This window comes from Megascapheus bottae, unplaced genomic scaffold (assembly GCF_031878675.1).
Source record: "Megascapheus bottae isolate mThoBot1 unplaced genomic scaffold, mThoBot2.hap1 H_1, whole genome shotgun sequence".
Classification (NCBI taxonomy): Eukaryota; Metazoa; Chordata; class Mammalia; order Rodentia; family Geomyidae; genus Megascapheus; species Megascapheus bottae.
This window is the reverse complement of record NW_028327858.1, coordinates 96,922-116,617: the sequence shown is the minus strand read 5'-3', so window position 1 is coordinate 116,617 and position 19,696 is coordinate 96,922. Positions and strand designations below refer to the sequence as shown.

General features: G+C 42.2%; 1 protein-coding gene across 1 annotated transcript in view; it reads right to left on the bottom strand.

The window, feature by feature from the left end:
• Window positions 1-16,912: 16,912 nt before the first annotated feature.
• LOC150038954 (11-beta-hydroxysteroid dehydrogenase 1-like) overlaps window positions 16,913-19,696 on the bottom strand; it is a 32,347-nt gene continuing 29,563 nt past the window's right edge. Inside the window, exon 6 of the mRNA XM_090328115.1 lies at window positions 16,913-17,840. Coding sequence (XP_090184241.1) covers window positions 17,623-17,840 — 218 coding nt within the window. The 3' untranslated portion in view covers window positions 16,913-17,622. The remainder of the gene's footprint in view (window positions 17,841-19,696) is intronic.

The window sequence follows — 19,696 nt, the reverse complement described above, 5'->3', positions numbered from 1 at the left end:
TGAACAGGATTCTAGGCATCGGAAATTCTGTGCCCTGCCTCCTCTGCACACTGGAGTCAGACCAGGGACTGATGAAGGAAGAGGTACTCCCCCTCACAGCTGCTGCCTCTTCTCTCTGACCCATGACCTCACTATCCACACAACTTGGTTCCTGGCTAGGTCAAAGGAGGACATTTCAATCTTATCAATCAGCAGGCATTTGGTTTCTCTGGCCCCTCAGGTATATTCATAGGTTAAACAGATTCCACAGGTAATGACCTTTCTGCCCTTCGAGGCTCAGTATAATTCTGTAAGGGATATAATTGTAGGGGTTGTGGGTGTGGCAATCTCACACTCTGGAGGAGCCTTGTGTGAACACTCTGATGTCTGACAGTTGAAGCTTGGTGAGGCTCACTGTGTATTGGTTAGTGCTGATCTCAGAAGAATGGTGAGATTGTCAGTGTTGTCCTCTGCATCCCATCTCTGAATGGCTCTTGCCTTTTTGTAGACTTTTCACCTCACTTCCACTCCCTGGGACATGCCTAGACTTCCCACCTGTCACTTTATTTAAAAACTTAGGAAAGAGCTGGGCACGGTGGCTCATGCCTATAATCCTAGCTACTCAGAGGGCTGAGATCTGAGGATAGCTGTTCAAAGTCAGCCCCAGCACTAAAGACCTTGAGACTCTTATCTCCAATTAATCACTAGAAAACTAGAAGTGGCGCTGTAGCTCAAGGATTAGGGCAGTAGCCTTGAGCTGAAGAGCTCGGGACAGTGCCCAGGCCCAGAGTCCCAGCCCCACAATTGACAAAACAAACAAGCAAACAAACAAAACTTAGAAAAGGATCAGAGAGACCCTATGGAGTTATAGATGATTCAGGATTATGGTGCATACCTGTGCCCTACTTCCTCTGGACAAGGAGTTCTAGAACCGACACTTATGGCATTTCTAGGCCATAACACTTGGCTAGTCTTCTAATGATAAAGGAGGAAAACCTGGCTCTGGGGACAGACTGTATGGAATCACATTCTGGCTCTGTAACTGCCTATAAGTGGATATTATTTGGACAAGTTATTGAACACCTTTAAGCCTCAGTATTCTCATTTATAAAATGGGGCTAAACCTACCTTGAAAATATATACCATATATCTAGTACATGGCACACATGTGCATTTTATAATAAATATAAGGTATTATCATGACTAGCATTATGGTGGTATTAGATGCCTAAGATGGTATTATAAAATAAAATCTCCAAGCTAAATGGGTACTCCTAGGAACAAGAATGCATGACTTCTCTTCCTCCTCCTCTTCCTCCTCCGCCTCCTCCTCCTCCTGCTCCTCTTTCTTCTTCCTTTTCTTCCTGGACTTTGGGCCTGAGCACTGTCCTTGGGCTTTCTCAGGGCTAGAACTCTACCACTTGAGCCCCAGCACTGTTTCTGGCTTTTTCTATGTATGTAGTACCAATTAATCGACTCCAGGTTTTTGTGCATGCTAGGCAAGCACTCTGCCACTAGGCTAAATTCCCAGCCCTGATTTCTTCTTTTGATTCCCCTAACCTCTTCCTCATTGAAGTGGAACCTTGTTTTCCAGCTGGAGGCAATGTAGCTCCAGTTTGAAATCACTTTTACTGCTCTTGTTTCTCTGACCTCTGAGTTTGGGCTGCAAGTAGAAAAGACTTCTCTGTAGTCTTGACACAGTCATGTTAAAGTGGCCAAGCAGAAAGGCAGGGAAGAGGTGAGAGTGAACAATTAGCATTCAGAGTGTTAACATCACACTACTGAAATGGGTGGTATGATGTCCCTCTCTGTTCAGCGTGGTTGTCTAGCGTTTCATAGTGGAGATAAATCCCCTTCCCCAATGTTGAGTCTGCCAACCTTCTGGCAGTGAAGAGGAAAGGGCTGTGGAGAGGAAGACAGGCCTGAGATGATGTATCTTTAAGCTGTCCACCTACACAGCCACTAAATGTGGCTGCTCTAGGGCCAGACATCAAATCTTATTACTCAGAGGAGGAGTTTCTGTAGATGTGGCCCCTGGGAGAAGGGCATGCCCCAGATCTTCTGCTTCCTATACCAGGTGGGATTTAATGTGACGTGGCTCCACTGAACAGAACCGTACCAGCCTTCTGAGTTGTCTTGACCATACTTACTTGTTTGGAATCAAGAAGCCCTGTGAGATGTCTGATGGACAGGAATAGGCTATTGAAAAAAGGAACTGATCCTTGTGGGGTTCAGAGAACGGTCATGTAGATACTAGCCAGGCTTTGGGGCATCTATGTGGTACTCCTGGGCAAGATGCTAGGGCCAATGGGAGCTCAGAGGAAGAGTTGGTACATGGGGACGGAGGCTTTCCTAACTGCCACAGGGAGAGGCCAGGTTGCTGCTTCTCACCTTACGTGGCTTGTCACTCACTGTTGGTGTAAGTCTCTAGACTTCCACTTCCTGGTAGTGCAACAGAGACTGATGTCTTCCTGCAGGTGTCTGTCCTTCCTAGTTCAAGCTCTCAGTGTTAGCTGAAGGAGAGAGATCTGCCCCTAAGCTTGGGAAAGGAAGGTATACATGAAGCGAAGGGGATTTCTACCTTGAAGAGAACCATGAAAGGGCATTTAATGTACATCAGTGCCACCAAATAGCTCAAACAGAAAGTTGTTTGACTCACCCCAAACCTGATCTGGATGGAGTAGAGGAGCAATGGGAGCTATTTCTCCATGCCTGGCTAGGGCTCTGGAATCCAATGCAGGATGATTTCTTGGTTACCCAAACATCAGCACTTTTACTATATTCTGACATCTATTTCTGTGCCTCCTTTACACCAAGAGAACTTGGGTAGTGCAGCTCCTTCTGACCCACCCCAAAGTCAAAGGCGCCAAACCTGAACACAAGACATCCTTCTGCCAATTACCTCCAGGTCTGCAGGTTCTTTTCTCTGCAGCTCAGGAAAGCATTCCTGGGAAGCTCTTGTCTGTGATCTCACATGGAACACAAGATGCGGCTGTGCGAAGCAGTCAATCCAAGGCTCTGGGCCCCCTTAAAATTTCCCTTCTGGTTCTGTCTTTCTTCTTGCAAAGCAGCCTTGCTGAAACAGGAAGCAGACAAAGCCACAGTGCTCACAAACCCCAGTTCCTCTCTCTTGCTCTCTGCAGATCTGAGTGGGCCCCTGAACAGTGGGGCCTCCCAGCACTGGGCTGAGGAGCTCCTCCCATCAGAGGGCACCCCAGTCACCCTTTTTTCTGCTTACCAATTGGTCTGGGCCCTGTGAAATGGATCAAGTTGTGATCCATTTCTAGATTTAGACAAGGATAGGCCTCCGGGTCAGGCTCAATCCTTGCAGTTTTTATGGGTAGGAAAAAAATGCAGGGCTGGGAATGTGGCTTAGTGGTAGAGTGCTTGTCTAACATTCATGAAGCCCTGGGTTCCTCAGTACCATCTAAACAGAAAAAGCCAGAAGTGGTAGAGTGCTATCCTTGAGCAAAAGAAGCTCAGGGACAGTACTCAGGCCTTGAGTTCAGGCCCCATGGCTGGCACCCCCAAAATGCATTTTTGATAGTAAAACACAATAGACATTCTCAGTGTAGCTTTTTTTTTTTTTTTTTTTTTTTTTTTTTTTTTTTTTTTTTTTTTTTTTTTTTTGCCAGTCCTGGGCTTGAGCTCAGGGCCTGAGCACTGTCCTTGGACTTTCTCAAGGTTAGGGCTCTACCACCTGAGCCTCAGCACCACTTCTGGCTTTTTTCTATGTATGTGGTACCAAGGAATCAAACGCAGGCCTTCGTGCATGCTAGGCGAGCACTTTAACCACTAGGCCAAACTCCCGGCCCCTCAGTGTAGCTTTTTCGCACGTACCAGGTAGTTTTCTTTGTAAGGATTTCCCCTCTCCTTTAGTCACTTCTTCCAGATTCTGATGTTTGGAAGAGTTTCTGCTCTTCTGAAGTACTTTGTGTCTTTTGTGGACTTCAGCATGAAGGACAGTTCTAGAGTTGTTCTTTTATGAAGCAGCTCTGGTTGGGAGGTAGACGGAGCAGACAGAATCTTGCCAAAAACTTTTCTAGTCCATTCAGTTAGGAAATTTGGGGGGAAATTAAAGGGAATTTATTTAAAAATAAATGATTACCAGTGTTCTAGTTGAGAAATTCCCCCCAAATTCAAGGTAAGAGTAGAGATTATTGTCCCAATAATCCAATCCTGAGAGTAGCTTTGGCCTTGTCAGAATGAATTCTTCAGCATGGTGGTCAGATAGGTTTGACACATTTGAGGCAGGTAATGAGACTTTCAAGTAGTTTTTGTAATGTTTGTGAGCATGTGGGGAGTGCCACAGCCCTGTTCACTGCAACTACTTCCCCTGTTCCCTAAGGGGGAAAAAAAAAGCAAGGAATAAGTACAGTTGAGCCCGGCGCATAGGCTCACGCCTATAATCCTAGCTACTCAGTAGGCTAAGATCTGAGGATTTCGGTTCAAAGCTAGCCCCGACACTAAAAAGTATGTGAGACTCATCTCCAATCAATCGCCAGAAAACTGGAAGTGGTGCTGTGGCTAAAGGGGTAGGGTGGTAGCCTTGAGCTGAAGAGCTCAGGGACAGTGCCCAGGCCCAGGGTTCAAGTCCCACAATGGACAATAAAAAAAGAAAGAAGGAAAGAAAGAAAAATAGGTACAGTTAAGCACTGGAATCTGAGATGGGACATTCCTTCAGGGTATTCCACAACCCTGAATGTGGAACTTGGCACAGGAGAGTAAGCATGAGTAGAGAACAGAAGGGTTAGTGTGTCTAATGTGGACTAATAACATAATTTATTTATTTATTTTGTCAAGACTGAACTCAAGCCAAGAGGCTTGAACTCAGTCTGGGTGCTGTTTCTGAGCTCCTTTTGCTCAAGGCTAGCACTTTACCACTTGAGCCACAGTGCCACTTCTGGCATTTTCTGTGATTTACTTGGAGATAAGTATAAATACCAATAAAATAATGAAAAAGAGAATCTATAAAAATTTAGAAATATTACATGGTAAGTAGCCACTGTAGAATGAAAATTAAAGTGACTGGAGTCATTCATATAACTATGCAATGATCTTGAAAATGCAAAGTAGATTAAGAAAACTCTAACTTAACAAATTAAACTCAAGGAGAGCTCTACAGTCTCACCACCAGCTGGCCTCTGTCTGAAGGTCCCTGGCATCTACATCTCTAAATGGAATGCAAGGGGAGATTCTAATCAGGCTACTTATATCCCCATGCTGGATCTTGAACTCAAGGCCTCTAGCTTTTTTTCTTTTTAACTATTTTCTATTTTTTATTCTCAAGACTAGCATTCTCCACTTCTGGGTTTTGTTTTGATTCTTAGTAGACAACTGGAATAGAAGTCTTATGGATTGGCTTTGAACCTTGAGCCTCGGATCTCAGCTTTTTAAGTAGCTAGGATTATAGGCACAAGTCCTTGGCCATTGGCAAGACCTCTAGGTTTTGCTTAGCTTAATTTTGCTTAAGGCTGATCCCTTAAGCAATACCTCACTTATGTATTTGTGATAGTTAATTGGACATGAGTTTCTTGGATTTGACTTCCATGGTTGAGTTTAAACCATAGTCATTAGATCTCAGCCTCCTGAGTAGCTAAGAGTATAGGTGTAAGTTACGTGTGTCAGTCTTAAGCTGCTTTTGAGTGAAGCGCCAAGCATGAACTGGCTAGCAATCTGTGTTTTGCCTTGCCCTTCCCATTGGGAAACATTTCCCATTGGAAACATTCCTTGTTGATGACCATATCCTAGAACTTCAAGAAATAATCACTTGGATGGATGCTAGACCTTGTATGGCTCCTATGAAAGTATTAATACAAAATAAGCAATACTTTTGTTTATAGCTTTGTTTCTTTACAGTAACCCATATAATGGAGTAACTAAAAGGAATCTCAAGTATGACAGGAAAACATTTAAACTGCATGGGACTTGACTTTTTCCAAGATACAACACTAATGAAAGTCCTCTGTTGTGGGGGCCTTTATACCTTGGGACTTATAACCTTGCTTCTTTTTTACTCTACTGGGTGACTCTCTGCTTCTCTTTTAGAAAATGTCAATCCTAGTAAAGGGCTTCTTCCTGCTCAACACTCCCAACAATCTTCAACTCTAAGCTGTATTTTCTAGAATAATATCACAGACACACTTAATATTGTGGTGGCCTTGAAACCCTGCTATTGTTTGGGTCTGGAATATCCTCTAGCCTTGTTCCCCAGATTGATGCTATTGGGAAGTAATGGAACCTTTGAGAGATGGAGCCTAGTGGGAGGAAGTTAGGTCAGTGGAGATGTGCACTTGAAAGGTATATCCCCAGTGTGTACCCATCCTCTTCCTTGTTTTCTTGTTTTCACTTCCTGATTATGAAGGGAGTGGTTTTGCTCTGCTATTCTGTGCTTTGCCACAGGTTCAAAAGCAAGGTGGCCAAAGGATAAAGCTGTGAGGGAAAAAAATAAAACTTTTCTAAGTTGATTATCTCAGGTAGTTATTATAGGGAAAGAAATCTGACTAGCACAGCTACAACTTAAATTTTACAGAACGGCCCAGTATAGGCATACTTAAATCTGTTCCCATTTGAGTTCTTATGAACTCTGTCTTATAAGCAGCCAGCTGGTAACTGTTTAATCAAAGGTCCACACAAACAATTCAAGGACAAATAACCAATGCTGTAGTCCAAAATCATCAGAAGAACTGTTTAATCAAATGTCCACACAAACAATTTAGGAACAAATATTTATTCTCAGACCTGATATAGTCCAAAGTCATCAGAAGGAAGATGACCATTTTCATAACTCCTTTGTTTACATGGCAGGCCGGTGCAGTCAGTCTGCTCCATGTCTTCATGTTGTATTGTTATTGTTGGTAGAGGTCATTTTAGTATTTTGCAACTTCAAAGTTGTACTGTAAGAGATGTTCAATATTAGCAAGAACTTTACATAGATACCGTTAAATTTGTCTTAATTAAAATCTTACTTTTGTCAGGATCCAATAATAACAATAGTGACAGTAAAGATGTGCCTAAGAAGAACTATTCACAAAGACCCCAGCAGAACCATAGTCTTGCATAAAACCCAGGGAAACTTTCACACACATACACACACATTTCTGCAAAGATAGAAATTTATTTGCTCTTAGACAGATATCACCCTTGTTACTGATCTCGGGAGCTAAACATTACTGTTTAAAAAAAATGTTATATTGCCACGTGCTGGTGGCTCACGCCTGTAATCTTAGTTACTCAGGAGGCTGATATTCGAGGATGGTGGTTCAAAGCCAGCCCAGGCACAAAAGTCCATGAGTCTCTTATCTCTAATTAACCACCAGAAAACCAGAAATGGCATTGTGGCTCAAAGTGGTAGAGCACTAACCTTGAGCAGGGAGTAGTAGAGTGTTTGCCTAGCCTGTATGAAGACCTGGGTTCCATTCTTCCTTACCACATACATAGAAGTGGTGCTGAGGCTCAAGTGGTAGAGCTCTAGCCTTGAGAAAGGCCAAGGACAGTGTTCAGGCCCTGAGCTCAAGCCCATGATGGCAAAAAAAAGTAAGTCCTCATAAAAAAATAATTTTTTTCCTTGCCTCTACCTCCTTTAATATGCTCCCATTTTACTAGTCCTATTGTAGTGCTATTCTTTTGTAAATTTTTTTAGTGTTACTATAAAGATGATATGAGAAGGTGATTGGAATTAACTAGGTCAGGTATATTTAACTATGTCATCCCTTCCCTTTCTCCCAGTATAGTGCTATTCTTAAGTCTCACTGATACTTGAAAGGCACAATTTTTAAAATTTTGATTTGTATATGTCATATTTTAATCAAAAGTATCCTCTCTATAAGAGTATTATATTACTATTATCCAATAATCTTTGGATCAATTCTTGTGGTTTTGGTGTTAAGCAAAGGACAACTTTTATGTAGATGCAGAGAGAGAGAGAGAGAGAGGGAGAGAGAGAGAGAGAGGGAGAGAGAGAGAGAGAGAGAGATTCTCTGTAAGAGGACCTATAAATCTTTAATTTCACAAATGTTAAATACTTCATACGTTTCATACATGCCAAGAACTACATTTAGTACAAGGATGCAATCTTAAGTAATAGACAGTAGGATCTTCACCTAATTATATATAGACACAAGTGGTGATATTAAAGCCAAACTTAAAATATGATAAATTCTAGTAATAGCCAGATATAAAGTTATAGATGCAAGAGATAGAAGGGTACACATGTATCATCAATCCTAACCTTAAGAGCTCTGGATAGGGGAAAGAGAATAATATTTTCTTGCAGGAGGTAATAGTTGGGCTGTTTCAAAGTCTTGTAGGAGCTGGGGAATGGTGGCACATGCCTGTCATTCTAGTACTTGAAAGCCTGAGATAGGAGGATTGCAAGTTGAAGGCTATCCTGGACTATATAGGGAGACTGTCTCAAAAAAGGAGTGCATGAGTAGGGAAGTAAATACTGAGTAGGCAGCAAGCAAGGGAAGAGCTTTCTGGGTACTGGAGATGGCAGGAGCCAAGGGCCAGCAGTTTGGTGTTCTCCGGTTAGGTGGCCTAACCCTGGAGAGGTGGCCAGGGTTCTTTCGTTCTTTCTTTCTTTCATTCTTTCTCTCTCTTTTTCTTTCTTTCTTTCTTTCTTTCTTTCTTTCTTTCTTTCTTTCTTTCTTTCTTTCTCTCTCTCTCTCTTTCTTTCTTTCTTTCTTTCTTCTTTTCTTCCTTTCTCTCTTTCTCTCTCTCTCTTTCTTTCTTTTTGTTGGTCATGAGGCTTGAACTCAGGGCCTGGACGTTGTCTCTGAGCTCTTCAGCTCAAGGCTACCACCCTACCCCTGGAACCACAGCCCCACTTCCCAGCCAAGGTTCTTTTACATGAAAGAGTTTTGGGTCTCTGTGAACTATCTTCAGTCAAGAAAAGCTTTGGATGTAAGTTAACCTCTGTTCAGAGCCAAGAATCTGCCCCGACTTCCTGCTGTCTTGACATTTCTTTCCCTTGTTTTTGAGAGTGACATGTCTAGCTTGCCCCAGTTTAAGGCCAATGATAGACTAATGGGTCAGGACCGAGTTCCAGATGCCATGCTTCCTCATCTGGTTCTAGGACAACAGTATGAATGACTGACTTGAAGGCTCACAGGTGTTGGGGTGCTGGTAACTTTGGAATTGAATTGGCAGAAACTGGGAAAGAAATTGTGTGATGCAATCCTCCTCCCCCACCATTCAGCCAGTGTCAGGTGCTGCCATCCCTGAGAGTAAATAAGGAGGTGGTGAAAGGAAGCCTGGCTAAGTGTTCTTGCTCTTTGGTCATGGGTTCATTCTGTTACCTGGAGTTCAGGATACATCAGAACAGACCAAAGACATAGTACAGGAGCCCTGAAACACACCACTCCAAAGGTCACTCATTAGCCAATCAGTGACTTGGCACAAAAGACACATGAGCACTGTTATTTCTGTTGGCTTTGGGGCTTCAGCTCTGATGGTTGTGGGGCTTTTGGACCTGTCCCTGGTTTCTATCTTCTGCTTCCAGGTTATGTCGGTTCTCCTACATGATCAGCATATTTTTTTTAGAATTTATTCATATTTGATATTGATATATGAGTGTTACAGACCATGTATAATGAATGGTACAAATACTATTATTTCACCATTTGTAAGTCATAATGGGTTGTACTTTATAATGTGTAGTGTACTATATAACTATTATGTATACTTTACAATATGATGCATATTGTAAAATACACATAATATAGTTCAATTATAGTATAAGCTATAATGTTTATATATAGGATTACTACAGTTAAGCAAAGTAACACATCCATTATTCCACATAGTTTTGGTGTGTACGTGCGTGTGTGTGTGTGTGTGTTTAAAGGACCTGAAATCTCCCTTAGCAAAACTTCCAGTATACAATTATTAACTAATGTCTTCCTGTTGTTGAAGTCATTAAAGTAATGCTATTTTGGCATAATGACTAATAGTTCAAGGCACTTCACAAATAGCAGAGACATCACTCTGATCCCAGAGCTTTTTCTTAAAAGCAAAAGCTTCACTTTCCATTTGAAAGCCATCCTTCCTGCACTAACATTTAAACCAACATTCTTTTCTTTAGGAACAGAAAATTGATGACAAGAGAAAGCTGCACAAAACAACCTTACTAACCCTCCTTCTTCTAGTCACTTCTCTGTTCAGTTAAATACCTAGGCCCAATCCCTCCTTTCATCACTTCTTTCATTTTATTCTTCTTTGTCTTAATTCAGCATTTAAGTAACTTACTCTAGCTGCTTTTCCAAGCATCATTTTCTTATGAGGGCTCTCGTGCCATGTAAAATGATATCAGGTACTTAAACTTTTTTTGGTTGAAAAGTACTGACTGCTTACTTGGGTCCGTGGATTAACTTCAAAGCAAGAGAAACACCTAGAATCCTGCCTGTATTTTCATACGTGTGTTACATGTTCTAAGCCACCTTGGAATCAAGGAAAGGGTGGAACTGACAACATCTCTACCAGGAAGGATGGAGAAAGCTACCCCCAAGGAAAGGAGCGGCAGAGTGTCCTCCGCACAGTCTACCTACCGAGCAATCAAGACTGGTTATTCTTGACCGGAGTGCTCCTCTCGGGTAAGAGCAGAGAGGAGTTTTCCAGAACCCTTTCTAGAACCAGGACTGAGATGATGCTCCACTCAACCTTACCAGCGACTTGGGACTCATCAAGCTATACATACCTCTCCCTCCCTGTCCTCATCCTCTATCTCAACCCAAACCTTGCTAGGGCACCGGTGGTTCATGCCTGTAATCCTAGCTATTCAGGAAGCTAAGATCTGAGGATGGTGGCTCAAAGCCAGCCTAGGCAATACAGTCAGTGAGATTCTTATCTCCAATTAATCATGAGAAAAGAGGATATGGAACTATAGCTCAAAGTGGCCAGTGCTCTACACTAGCCTTGGGCAAGAGAGCTCTGGGACAGTGCCCAGGCCCTGAGTTCAAACCCCATGGTTGACAACAAAGCAAAAAAAAAAAATCAAACAAAAACCCCTAAAGCTGATGTCTTTACCCTGTAATGGTTGAAAAGGAGTTGAAATCCTGTCTTCTAGATGTGTTCACAATGCTTAATAAATCTTCTCTGCTCTTCACTAATTGATTCTTAATGTGTTGGGGCAAGTGGCTGGAGCTCACATGGAGAAGCCTGGATTTGAGGTCTGAAGCTTAAAACTAGTTTCAAAATTTATATTAAACATGCTTTTCTCCTTCCATCTCTCTATGTCAGTTTAATTCTTGGCCCTAGTAGGGATGCTAACTAAGAGGGTGTTAGATCTCTAGACTTATTTATCTGACATAATAGACCTGGTATGAGGATTGCTGAGATAAAACATGTCAGTCTTGAAAAGCAAACTAGCAAAATGGAATACAGTGTTTCTCCAAAGAATAATGTAACCTCTATTTGGGAAGTGTAGGGCACTGCAATGGGATGACGGCACACTGTAGTAAACTGTGGCTGAATTCAATAAGATTAAAGCAATGGCAACTTACTTAAGGTAAAAACGAATAAGGATTACATCAGATATTTTCAGACATTACTCCTTAGCTACAAAGATGAACAGCAAGTCTCAGTGGAAGTTTGAAGAGACAGTTGCTAGGGAGGTGACCCTTTTTTTCAATAAGGCTGTGGTAACTTTCATGCAAGCAGATGGATGTACACATGTATGTGTATGTCCTGCTTCAGCCTCCTGGCTTCTGGGATTATAGATGGAAACCACTACACCTGGCTCCCAAGCTTACCACACCTGAAGTCCCTTGTTACTTTGGTTCTCTCTGTTCTGTAGTTGTCCTCAAAGTCAGGCAAGCTTTATTTTGTTTTGAGTACGTCAGCTACAGAGTTTTGTCAGTCAACAGGTACAAAGGTTAAAAAGGCAAATATAAAAACAAAACCAGTAAGAGCAAAATGAACCCAGTTTGTATAATAGTCTTACTTAGACTTAATAATATCCTGGATTAGGCTTATTTTTTTTCTTGGTAGTTAGTATCAAGTTTTAGCAAAGTTAGTCAAAATTAAATCATCATCTTTGTCAAACAATTTTAGCTTTTACCAGAAAACTATATGTAAGAATAGTTGTAGCTGGCATAGGTTGTTGAGCTCTTGTGAGGCAGAGATCAGGAGATCGTCGTTTGAGGCAGTCTGGGCCAAAAGCTTTGGGCAGACTTCATCTCAATCAATGGCATAGCATCCCAGCTACCGTGGAAACACAGTGACTGGGTGGGGATGCGTGCACTTCTCATCCCAGAGATGCAAGGCAGGGAAGGCGCAGGATCTCAGTTCAGGTCATAATTATTATAAAGTATGACCCTATTTCAAAAATAACCAGTAAAGGAGGGCATTGCTGGATCTTCCCTGTAATACTATCTACTCAGGATGCTGAGATCTGGAGGATTTCAGCTAGTCTAAATAACAAGTTTGCTAGACTCCAAATAACCAGGGGAAAAAAAGTGGGAGGGGGAAGGGGGGAAGAGAAGGAGGAGGAGGAAGAAGAGGAGGAGAAGGAGGAGGAGGAGGAGGAGGAGGAGGAGGAGGAGGAGGAGGGGGAGTGGTTTGCATTTAAGTCAGTGTGTTCACATCACCTGAAATTTCTCAGGGGCCAAATTTTTCTCAAAATGCTTCCTCCCAGCTATTCCTCTTATCTGACTCTAACTTCCCTCTGATATACTGGGGAAATGCTTCACTGGTCACAAATACTTCCAATTACAGCAGAAGTTTAGGATGACACAGATTATTTATTTATTTATTTACTTATTGCTGTTTGCTTGTGGGGCATGGCCCACACAGCCCTCCTGGCTCAGCGGCCAGTACAGACCACTAGTGTTGCAGGAAAAACCTGTTTATTGCCGCAGTCTAGTGGCAGACAGTGCCTGCCAGAGGTGCAGCTTCACTGTGGGGCACTGTAGTGTTCTTAGGTTCTTGTCTCAGGAATTCGATGAAATATTGGCTGCTGGCTCCTCCATCACGTATCCTCTCATCTTCTCCAGTTGGCTGAGGTTTTTTTTTTTTTTTTTGTCTGTCATGGGGCTCTAACTCTGGGCACTGTCCCTGAGCTCTTCGGCTCAAAGCTATTATTCTGTCACTTGAGCCACAGCACCACTTCCAGTTTTCTGGTGGTTAATTAGAGATAGAGTCTCACAGACTTTCGTGCCCAGGTTGGCTTTGAACCTCAATCCTCAGATCCCAGCCTTCTGAATAGCTAGGATTACAGGCCTGAGCCATCAGTACCTGGCCTACTCAGGCCTATTTAGACTCCTATACTGAGTGGCAGCCCCTATAGTAATTAGATATTTTGAAAAGTACACTTTAATAATTGGGCCCCACATCATTCTGATTGGTTGTTAATTCCTAATCAGATTCCTCTTGGTTACTATCTCCCAAAGGTCACAAGAAGGTTATAGAAACTAGAAGGGCCTGAGGAGGGGCTGAGGCAAGATGTCTTGAAATAGTTGTCTTTTTTTTGCATCTGTTTTTGGCTTGTAGGCCAAGGTGCTGTTCAGGGATCCAGAGTGCTAAGTAATTTATTCTTGAGATTCCACATGTGGTGTGGGCACATATCTTTGAACTCTTGATAAAGTGACTTAGGAAAGATGGTTGCTTTTTTTTTTTTTTTTTTTTTTTTTTTTTACCAGTCCTGGGGTTTGAACTCAGAGCCTGGGCACTGTCCTTGGGCTTTCTCAAGGCTAGCATTCTACCGTTTGAGCCATAGCACCACTTCTAAGATGGTTGCTTTTCAGTGGTTCTGGCCCAATAGTAAGAATGCTGACATTAGAATTTGGTTCATGTAAGGTTAGGAAAGTTTGCTGGGGAAGAGCAGACTGTGGATCCGGACAAGATGGAGACATGCGGAGACAGAGGGGAAGGAGAAAGAGAAAAAAGAAAAGAAAAGAGGGGGATGCATTATATAGAGAAGGGCGGGAGGCAGGATCACAACAGATGAGGAAGTGATCTCAGAGCTTGGGGACCAGGGCAGTTCAGGGAATGACCTTCGAGGATGAGGAAGTGACCTCAAAGCCTGGGAGCCTTTGCTGACTCACAGGTGATTAACAGTCAGGTGATGACTGGTTCCAGGCCAGTGAAGAGGAAGGAGGAAAGGGCAGACTTAACAGTTCCAGGTGTGGTAACCACTGACACTTGGGGAGGGAAGGCAGCAGATACCAAAGGGGCTGGGGAGCAGGTTAGGAACTGAATGAGGGCCCTGAAGAGTACCTCCCTAAAAAAACTGTCAAAGAACTTTTAAAAAAAATCTTTAAGTCAGGGCTGAGAGTTTGGCCTCGTGGTAGAGTGCTTGCTTAGCATGCATGAAGACCTAGGTTCGATTCCTCAGTACCACATGCATAGAAGTGGTGCTGTGGCTCAAGTGGTAGAGCTCTAGCCTTGAGAAAACCCAAGGACAGTGCTCAATCCCTAAGCCTCAACCCAGGACTAGCAAAAAAAAAAAAAAGTTTATAAAAAAAATCTTTAAGTAGTTGTACAAAGGAGATACCGTGCAACAAATCAGTTGTTTATTTATTTGTTTACTTGTCTATTTTGCTGATCCTGGGGCTTGAACTCAGGGCCTGGGTGCTGTTCCTCTGTGCTCATTGCTAGTTCTCTACCACTTGAGCCACAGTAGTACTACCAGCTTTTTTCTGAGTAGTTAATTAGAGAGAAGAGTCTTGCGGGGGACTTTCATGTCCTGGCTGGCTTCAAACTGCAATCCTCAGATCTCAGCCTCCTGAGATAGGATAACAGGCCTGAGCCACCAGCTCCCGGCTCAAATCATTTTTTTTATGATATTTTTTATTGTAATTAATAGAAGGGTTACATGATATTTGCCAGATCAAATCAATTTTTAAGTAAGTGCATATTCCAATAAAATTGTTGATAAGTTCACGCTGAGTGTATCACATGCTCAGCTGAGGGGACCTTGACAGAGCCCCTTAGCCTCTCAGAGCAGGGAGTCTAGACTAAGATGGGCTCCAGTGATGTGTTCCATGAGGACAGGGGAAGGATTGTGATACAGCAGATTGGGATTGGCCAGGACAATGCAGACAGGAAGTGAGGGTTCCGAAGAGCCTTCTGAGTAGCAGTCATTAGATGCTATCTTTTGAAAACTTGGAGCATTTAGTTTTTGGTGGATCATGGGGCTTGAATTCTGGGCCTGGACGCTGTCCCTGAGCTCAAGGCTACTGCCCTACCCTTGAGCCAAGCTCCACTTCCCAATTTCTAGAAATTAATTGGAAAAAACAGTCTCAGTTCCTTTTGTGCTCAGGCTGGTTTTCAACCTTTGATCCTCAGATCTCAGCCTCCTGAGTAGCTAGGATTATAGGCGTAAGCCACCGTGCCCGGCAAAATTTGGAGCATTTTAAACCAGACTTGCAGCATTTATCTTCCTGGGCCAGACTTTCTTGGAATAGTAAAGCCAGACAGATGAAAGACAATGGAATTTCAATGTGATGTTAATGAAGATAATAAGCTGTGTGGGTGTAGATGGTTTCAATTCTCAGACCTACTTTTGGAAATCTTCATCTCTTCAGATCCTGGGGACAGGCTTCAGTTAGAAGTTTCACCTGTTTCCAAACAAATTTTAAGTTCACTTTAATCTTGTCTCCTCCCTTTAGAAAATCAGTCCCTGTGTTTCCTCTCCCCAGGTGAAGGGGGAACTTCCTTTCTTCTAAAGATTGCAAATGCTAATCTCACTGATTAGAAATGGAGGCACCTGTCAGACCAAGTTTTACTTGCATATATACCTATGAACCATGAGCTAGGAGCCCCCTTCCCATACTCGCTTTCTTTCGTTCCTTCTTATTTCTTTGTTTGCTTTGAGACTAGGTCTGGTTATATAGCCAAAGCTGGTGGCAAACCTCAGTCTCCTAAATGCTGGTACCACCACACTTGGCTGAGGAACTTCTTTCTAAGAAAATTCCATCCATAGTCATATTCTGAGATCGAGTTCCTTGTACATTTCTCCAGCAGCTCAACCATCTCTGATGTAATCTGCTGCCCAAGCATTCGAGGTGGTAAAAGATTTCCCCAGGCTTCCACTTTCTAGCATCATTCATGCCTTATGTTTGGGAGTGTTGAGTTCATGCTGGATATGTAAATATACACATGCTCCATGGATCCTTCCAGTATACTTTCTACCCTTTGCTATCATGCTTAGTCTTGGGAGACACTGACCTATATGGTCTGCTCTTTTGTATCCTCCTTCTAAGCGAATAGGAAACACTGGCCAAGAGCATAGGGCAAGAGATAATTTGGGCTGGGGTGTTTCTGTTTCTGGTTCCCTCCTCCATGTCTCTTTGTGGCAGACTGGATCTCTTAACCAAATTTGCTCCTGCCACAGGGTGCTCTCCAAACTGACCTCTGTTCTGGGTTCTCCTAACAGTTCTATCTTTTTGTCTCTACAGGCCTCTCGGTAGTCTTGAGATGCTGCACTGTTGTTGGTGATGTCCAAGCTTTGCTCATGCTTTTGTAAGTAGTTTCCTTTCTTTATAAATTAAACTTCATGGAAATGATCCAACATAGAAGTGTCATCTCTTACCTGTTGGGTCTTGCCCAATGGACGGTTTTGCTAGGTTGTGAGCAGTAACAGGTGTTTTGCTTCTCATTTGATTGTAGTCACATGATGACTAGCAAGCGTTGTTGACTGAATGAAGACTAAAGTAGTAATGGAATTTGAATTCCAATCTGTTCACTCTAAACGTTGAATGAACAGTTGAGCATTCCTACATAGAATTATATATTGGATGGGCTCAGATTCTTAAGGACTGCCACTTCCCTGAGTTGCCTTCATGACTCATGCTCAGGTATTTGCATTCCCCAAAGAATGGGAATGCAATAATATGAAGAATATATGAAATACATGGAAATGATGAAAAGTAGGATGCCCACCAAAATGAACATAGAAGTGATTTCTTCAGCTTGGAAAAGTCCAGAGCACAAGTTATGAAATGAATTTTGACAAGCTTTATTTGTATAGCTTATTCTCTTACAATATCAATACCCAGTGAACTCAAATTACACCTATCAGTATTGAATTTATAAAGTTGAAATGATCTTTATTACCATTAATATTGTATTTAGCATCACAAAATTACACAGAAGGGATGAATCTGATATAACTTTTACCTGTCATTATATCTGTGGTCACTAACAATCTCGCAACCTCAGGTTGCAAAGTGGCTCATACATTTATTGTGGAAATTACATTTCCATTGTGCAAATTGTGATTCCAATTGTGACTTGCTTGTCTCTGCGGATAGTTTAGCTATCCCTCTGGAGGATGCTTTTGTGGAAAGAACTCAGAAATGTGGGGCAGACTTTGGTTAATCTCATATTGTTACTGTATCTGACTTTGTTACCTGGTATATTGTATATACCTTTATTTGTTAATTTGAAATAGGAAAATGGGGGGGGGAACAAGATGATTGGGAAAGGGTTGGGGGAGGGAAATGGGTACAAAAACATGAGAGGGGATATCAATGTGTGAGAAGTAATGCACCTACTACCTGGTGAATGTAGCTGTAACCCCTCTATACATTACCCCCGTCAATAAAAAATAAAATAAAAAATGTAAAAAAAAAAGAAAGAAAAAAGAAATATGGGTCAGAATGGCCACAAGGTCCATTACCTTTCTGAGCCTAAAGCTACTTCTTAATTTTTTGTAAGCTTTTCAACATTATATCTTCTTATTGTGAGAAACTCCAAGATTTTCCTTCCTGGATTGCCAAGAAGGAATTTGGTCCAGGCTGAGCGGTCGTAGTATACTTCATCTTGACGTAAAGCTGTCCCTTTGATGATTTCCAGAGCACAATCTTCCTTTGGAGCTGCTACTAAATTGATCATCCCAGAAACTGCCTTCATGGCTGTTTCTGTGGATGACAAAGAAAGAGGGGTATTATTTAAGACCAGTAGCTGTCAAAGACTAGACAATGGATTACCTGAAGGTTTACACACAGATTGGCAGTTAGGGACTATTTGTTAGTGCTTGACCCTCATACGTCTTGGAGGCAATACATGGGGAACTGGGAATTGCTTAGTCTCTGTTGACCAGAGACATTTGGTACTAACAAAGGCATGCCTTCCAGAATGCAGATTTTTTGGAAGTGTTAGAGGTGTGTATTTGGGAGTTCTGAATCATGATTTTCTCTTGAGTGTTTAGTTGAGGTGCAAGTTGAATATGAGGGGTTTCAAGAATAAGGGTAGAATCATGTGATTACTTATTAGCTAATGGGAACTATCCATGGGCAAACACCCAGTATATATATATATGTATATATATATATATATTTGTGTGTGGCAGGGGGTCATGGGGCTTGAACTTGGCCTGGGCTCTGTCCCTTAGCTCAGCTCAAGGCTACTGTCCTACCCCTGGGCCTGGGCATTGTCCCTGAGCTCTTCAGCTCAAGGCTACCGCCCTACCCCTGGGCCTGGGCATTGTCCCTGAGCTCTTCAGCTCAAGGCTATCACCCTACTCTTGAGCCAAGCCCCTCTTCACTGTTTTCTATAGGTTAATTGGAGATAAGAGTCCCAGGTCCTTTTGTGCCAGGGCTGAACCTTGATCCTCAGATCTCAGCCTCCAGAATAGCTAGGATTACAGACGAGAGCCACCATGCCTGGCTCTCCCAGTATATTTTATAATGGCTTACTTACTGACTTGTAAAAACATAGGTAGAACTTAGCCTTTTACTTCCTTCCTAACCATGACCACTTCTCAGTAGAAGGCAGCTCTACTATTTCCTTTACTCTTTTCATGTCTTCACATTGAATCCTTTTCTTTTTCTCTCTGTTGTTTCATGGAGTCTCTGCCTGTCTCATTCTATAACAAATATTCATTGTTCCTTAAAGAACTTTTCCTACCATACTTGCTGTATGTTTTGGGGAGTCTTGAATTTAGACTGAGAGAACTTACAAAAACTGAACAAAGTGCGTCCTTATATGTTGTATATATGTTTCTCCTGATTGCTATGTCAGGTGTAAGCATGGAACACTGATCAACAATACAATCTATATAATTCTATACAAGTAACTAAATTACATGACTCATGTTTCATTAATATCCTTGTATGTTCTGGGATTGTATTTAGTAGTAATTCCTTGTATATTGTCTTTCTCCAATGTAAAAGAGTTCTTCACTCAATACAAGGGGGTCACTTATGGCCTTGACACTTTCAAAGAGCAGAGATCAAGAATCATTCATTTTGTGGAATAGCTTTGGATTTGTTTTAAATTTTTTATTTATTTGTTTGGGCGATCCTGGGGCTTGTGCTTGTTAGGTGTGTGCTTTACTACTTGGTACATGGTTTCATACCATTTTTCTTTTTGCTGGTCTTAGTGCTTAAACTCAGGGCCTAGGCACTGCCCCTGAGCCTCTTTTGTTCAAGGCTAACACTCTACTATTTGAGCCACAGCACCACTTCTGACTTTTTCTAAGTAGATTGTTGGAGATAAGAGTCTCAGACTTTTCTGCCTGCGCTGGCTTCAAAATGTGATCCTCAGCCTCCTGAGTAGCTAGGATTATAGGTATAAGCCACTGGTGCCTGGCTGTTTTAGTTATTTTTGAGCTAGGAGTTGGTTATGCCTGGTCTTTTCTGGACCATAATCCTCCAGTTCTCATAATCATCCAGTTCTCCAGTTCTCATAATCCCCCAGCTTCTCATATACCTACGATTGACAGTTGTGTGCCACCAGGCCGAGCTATTGATTGGGATGAAGAGATCTTACTAAC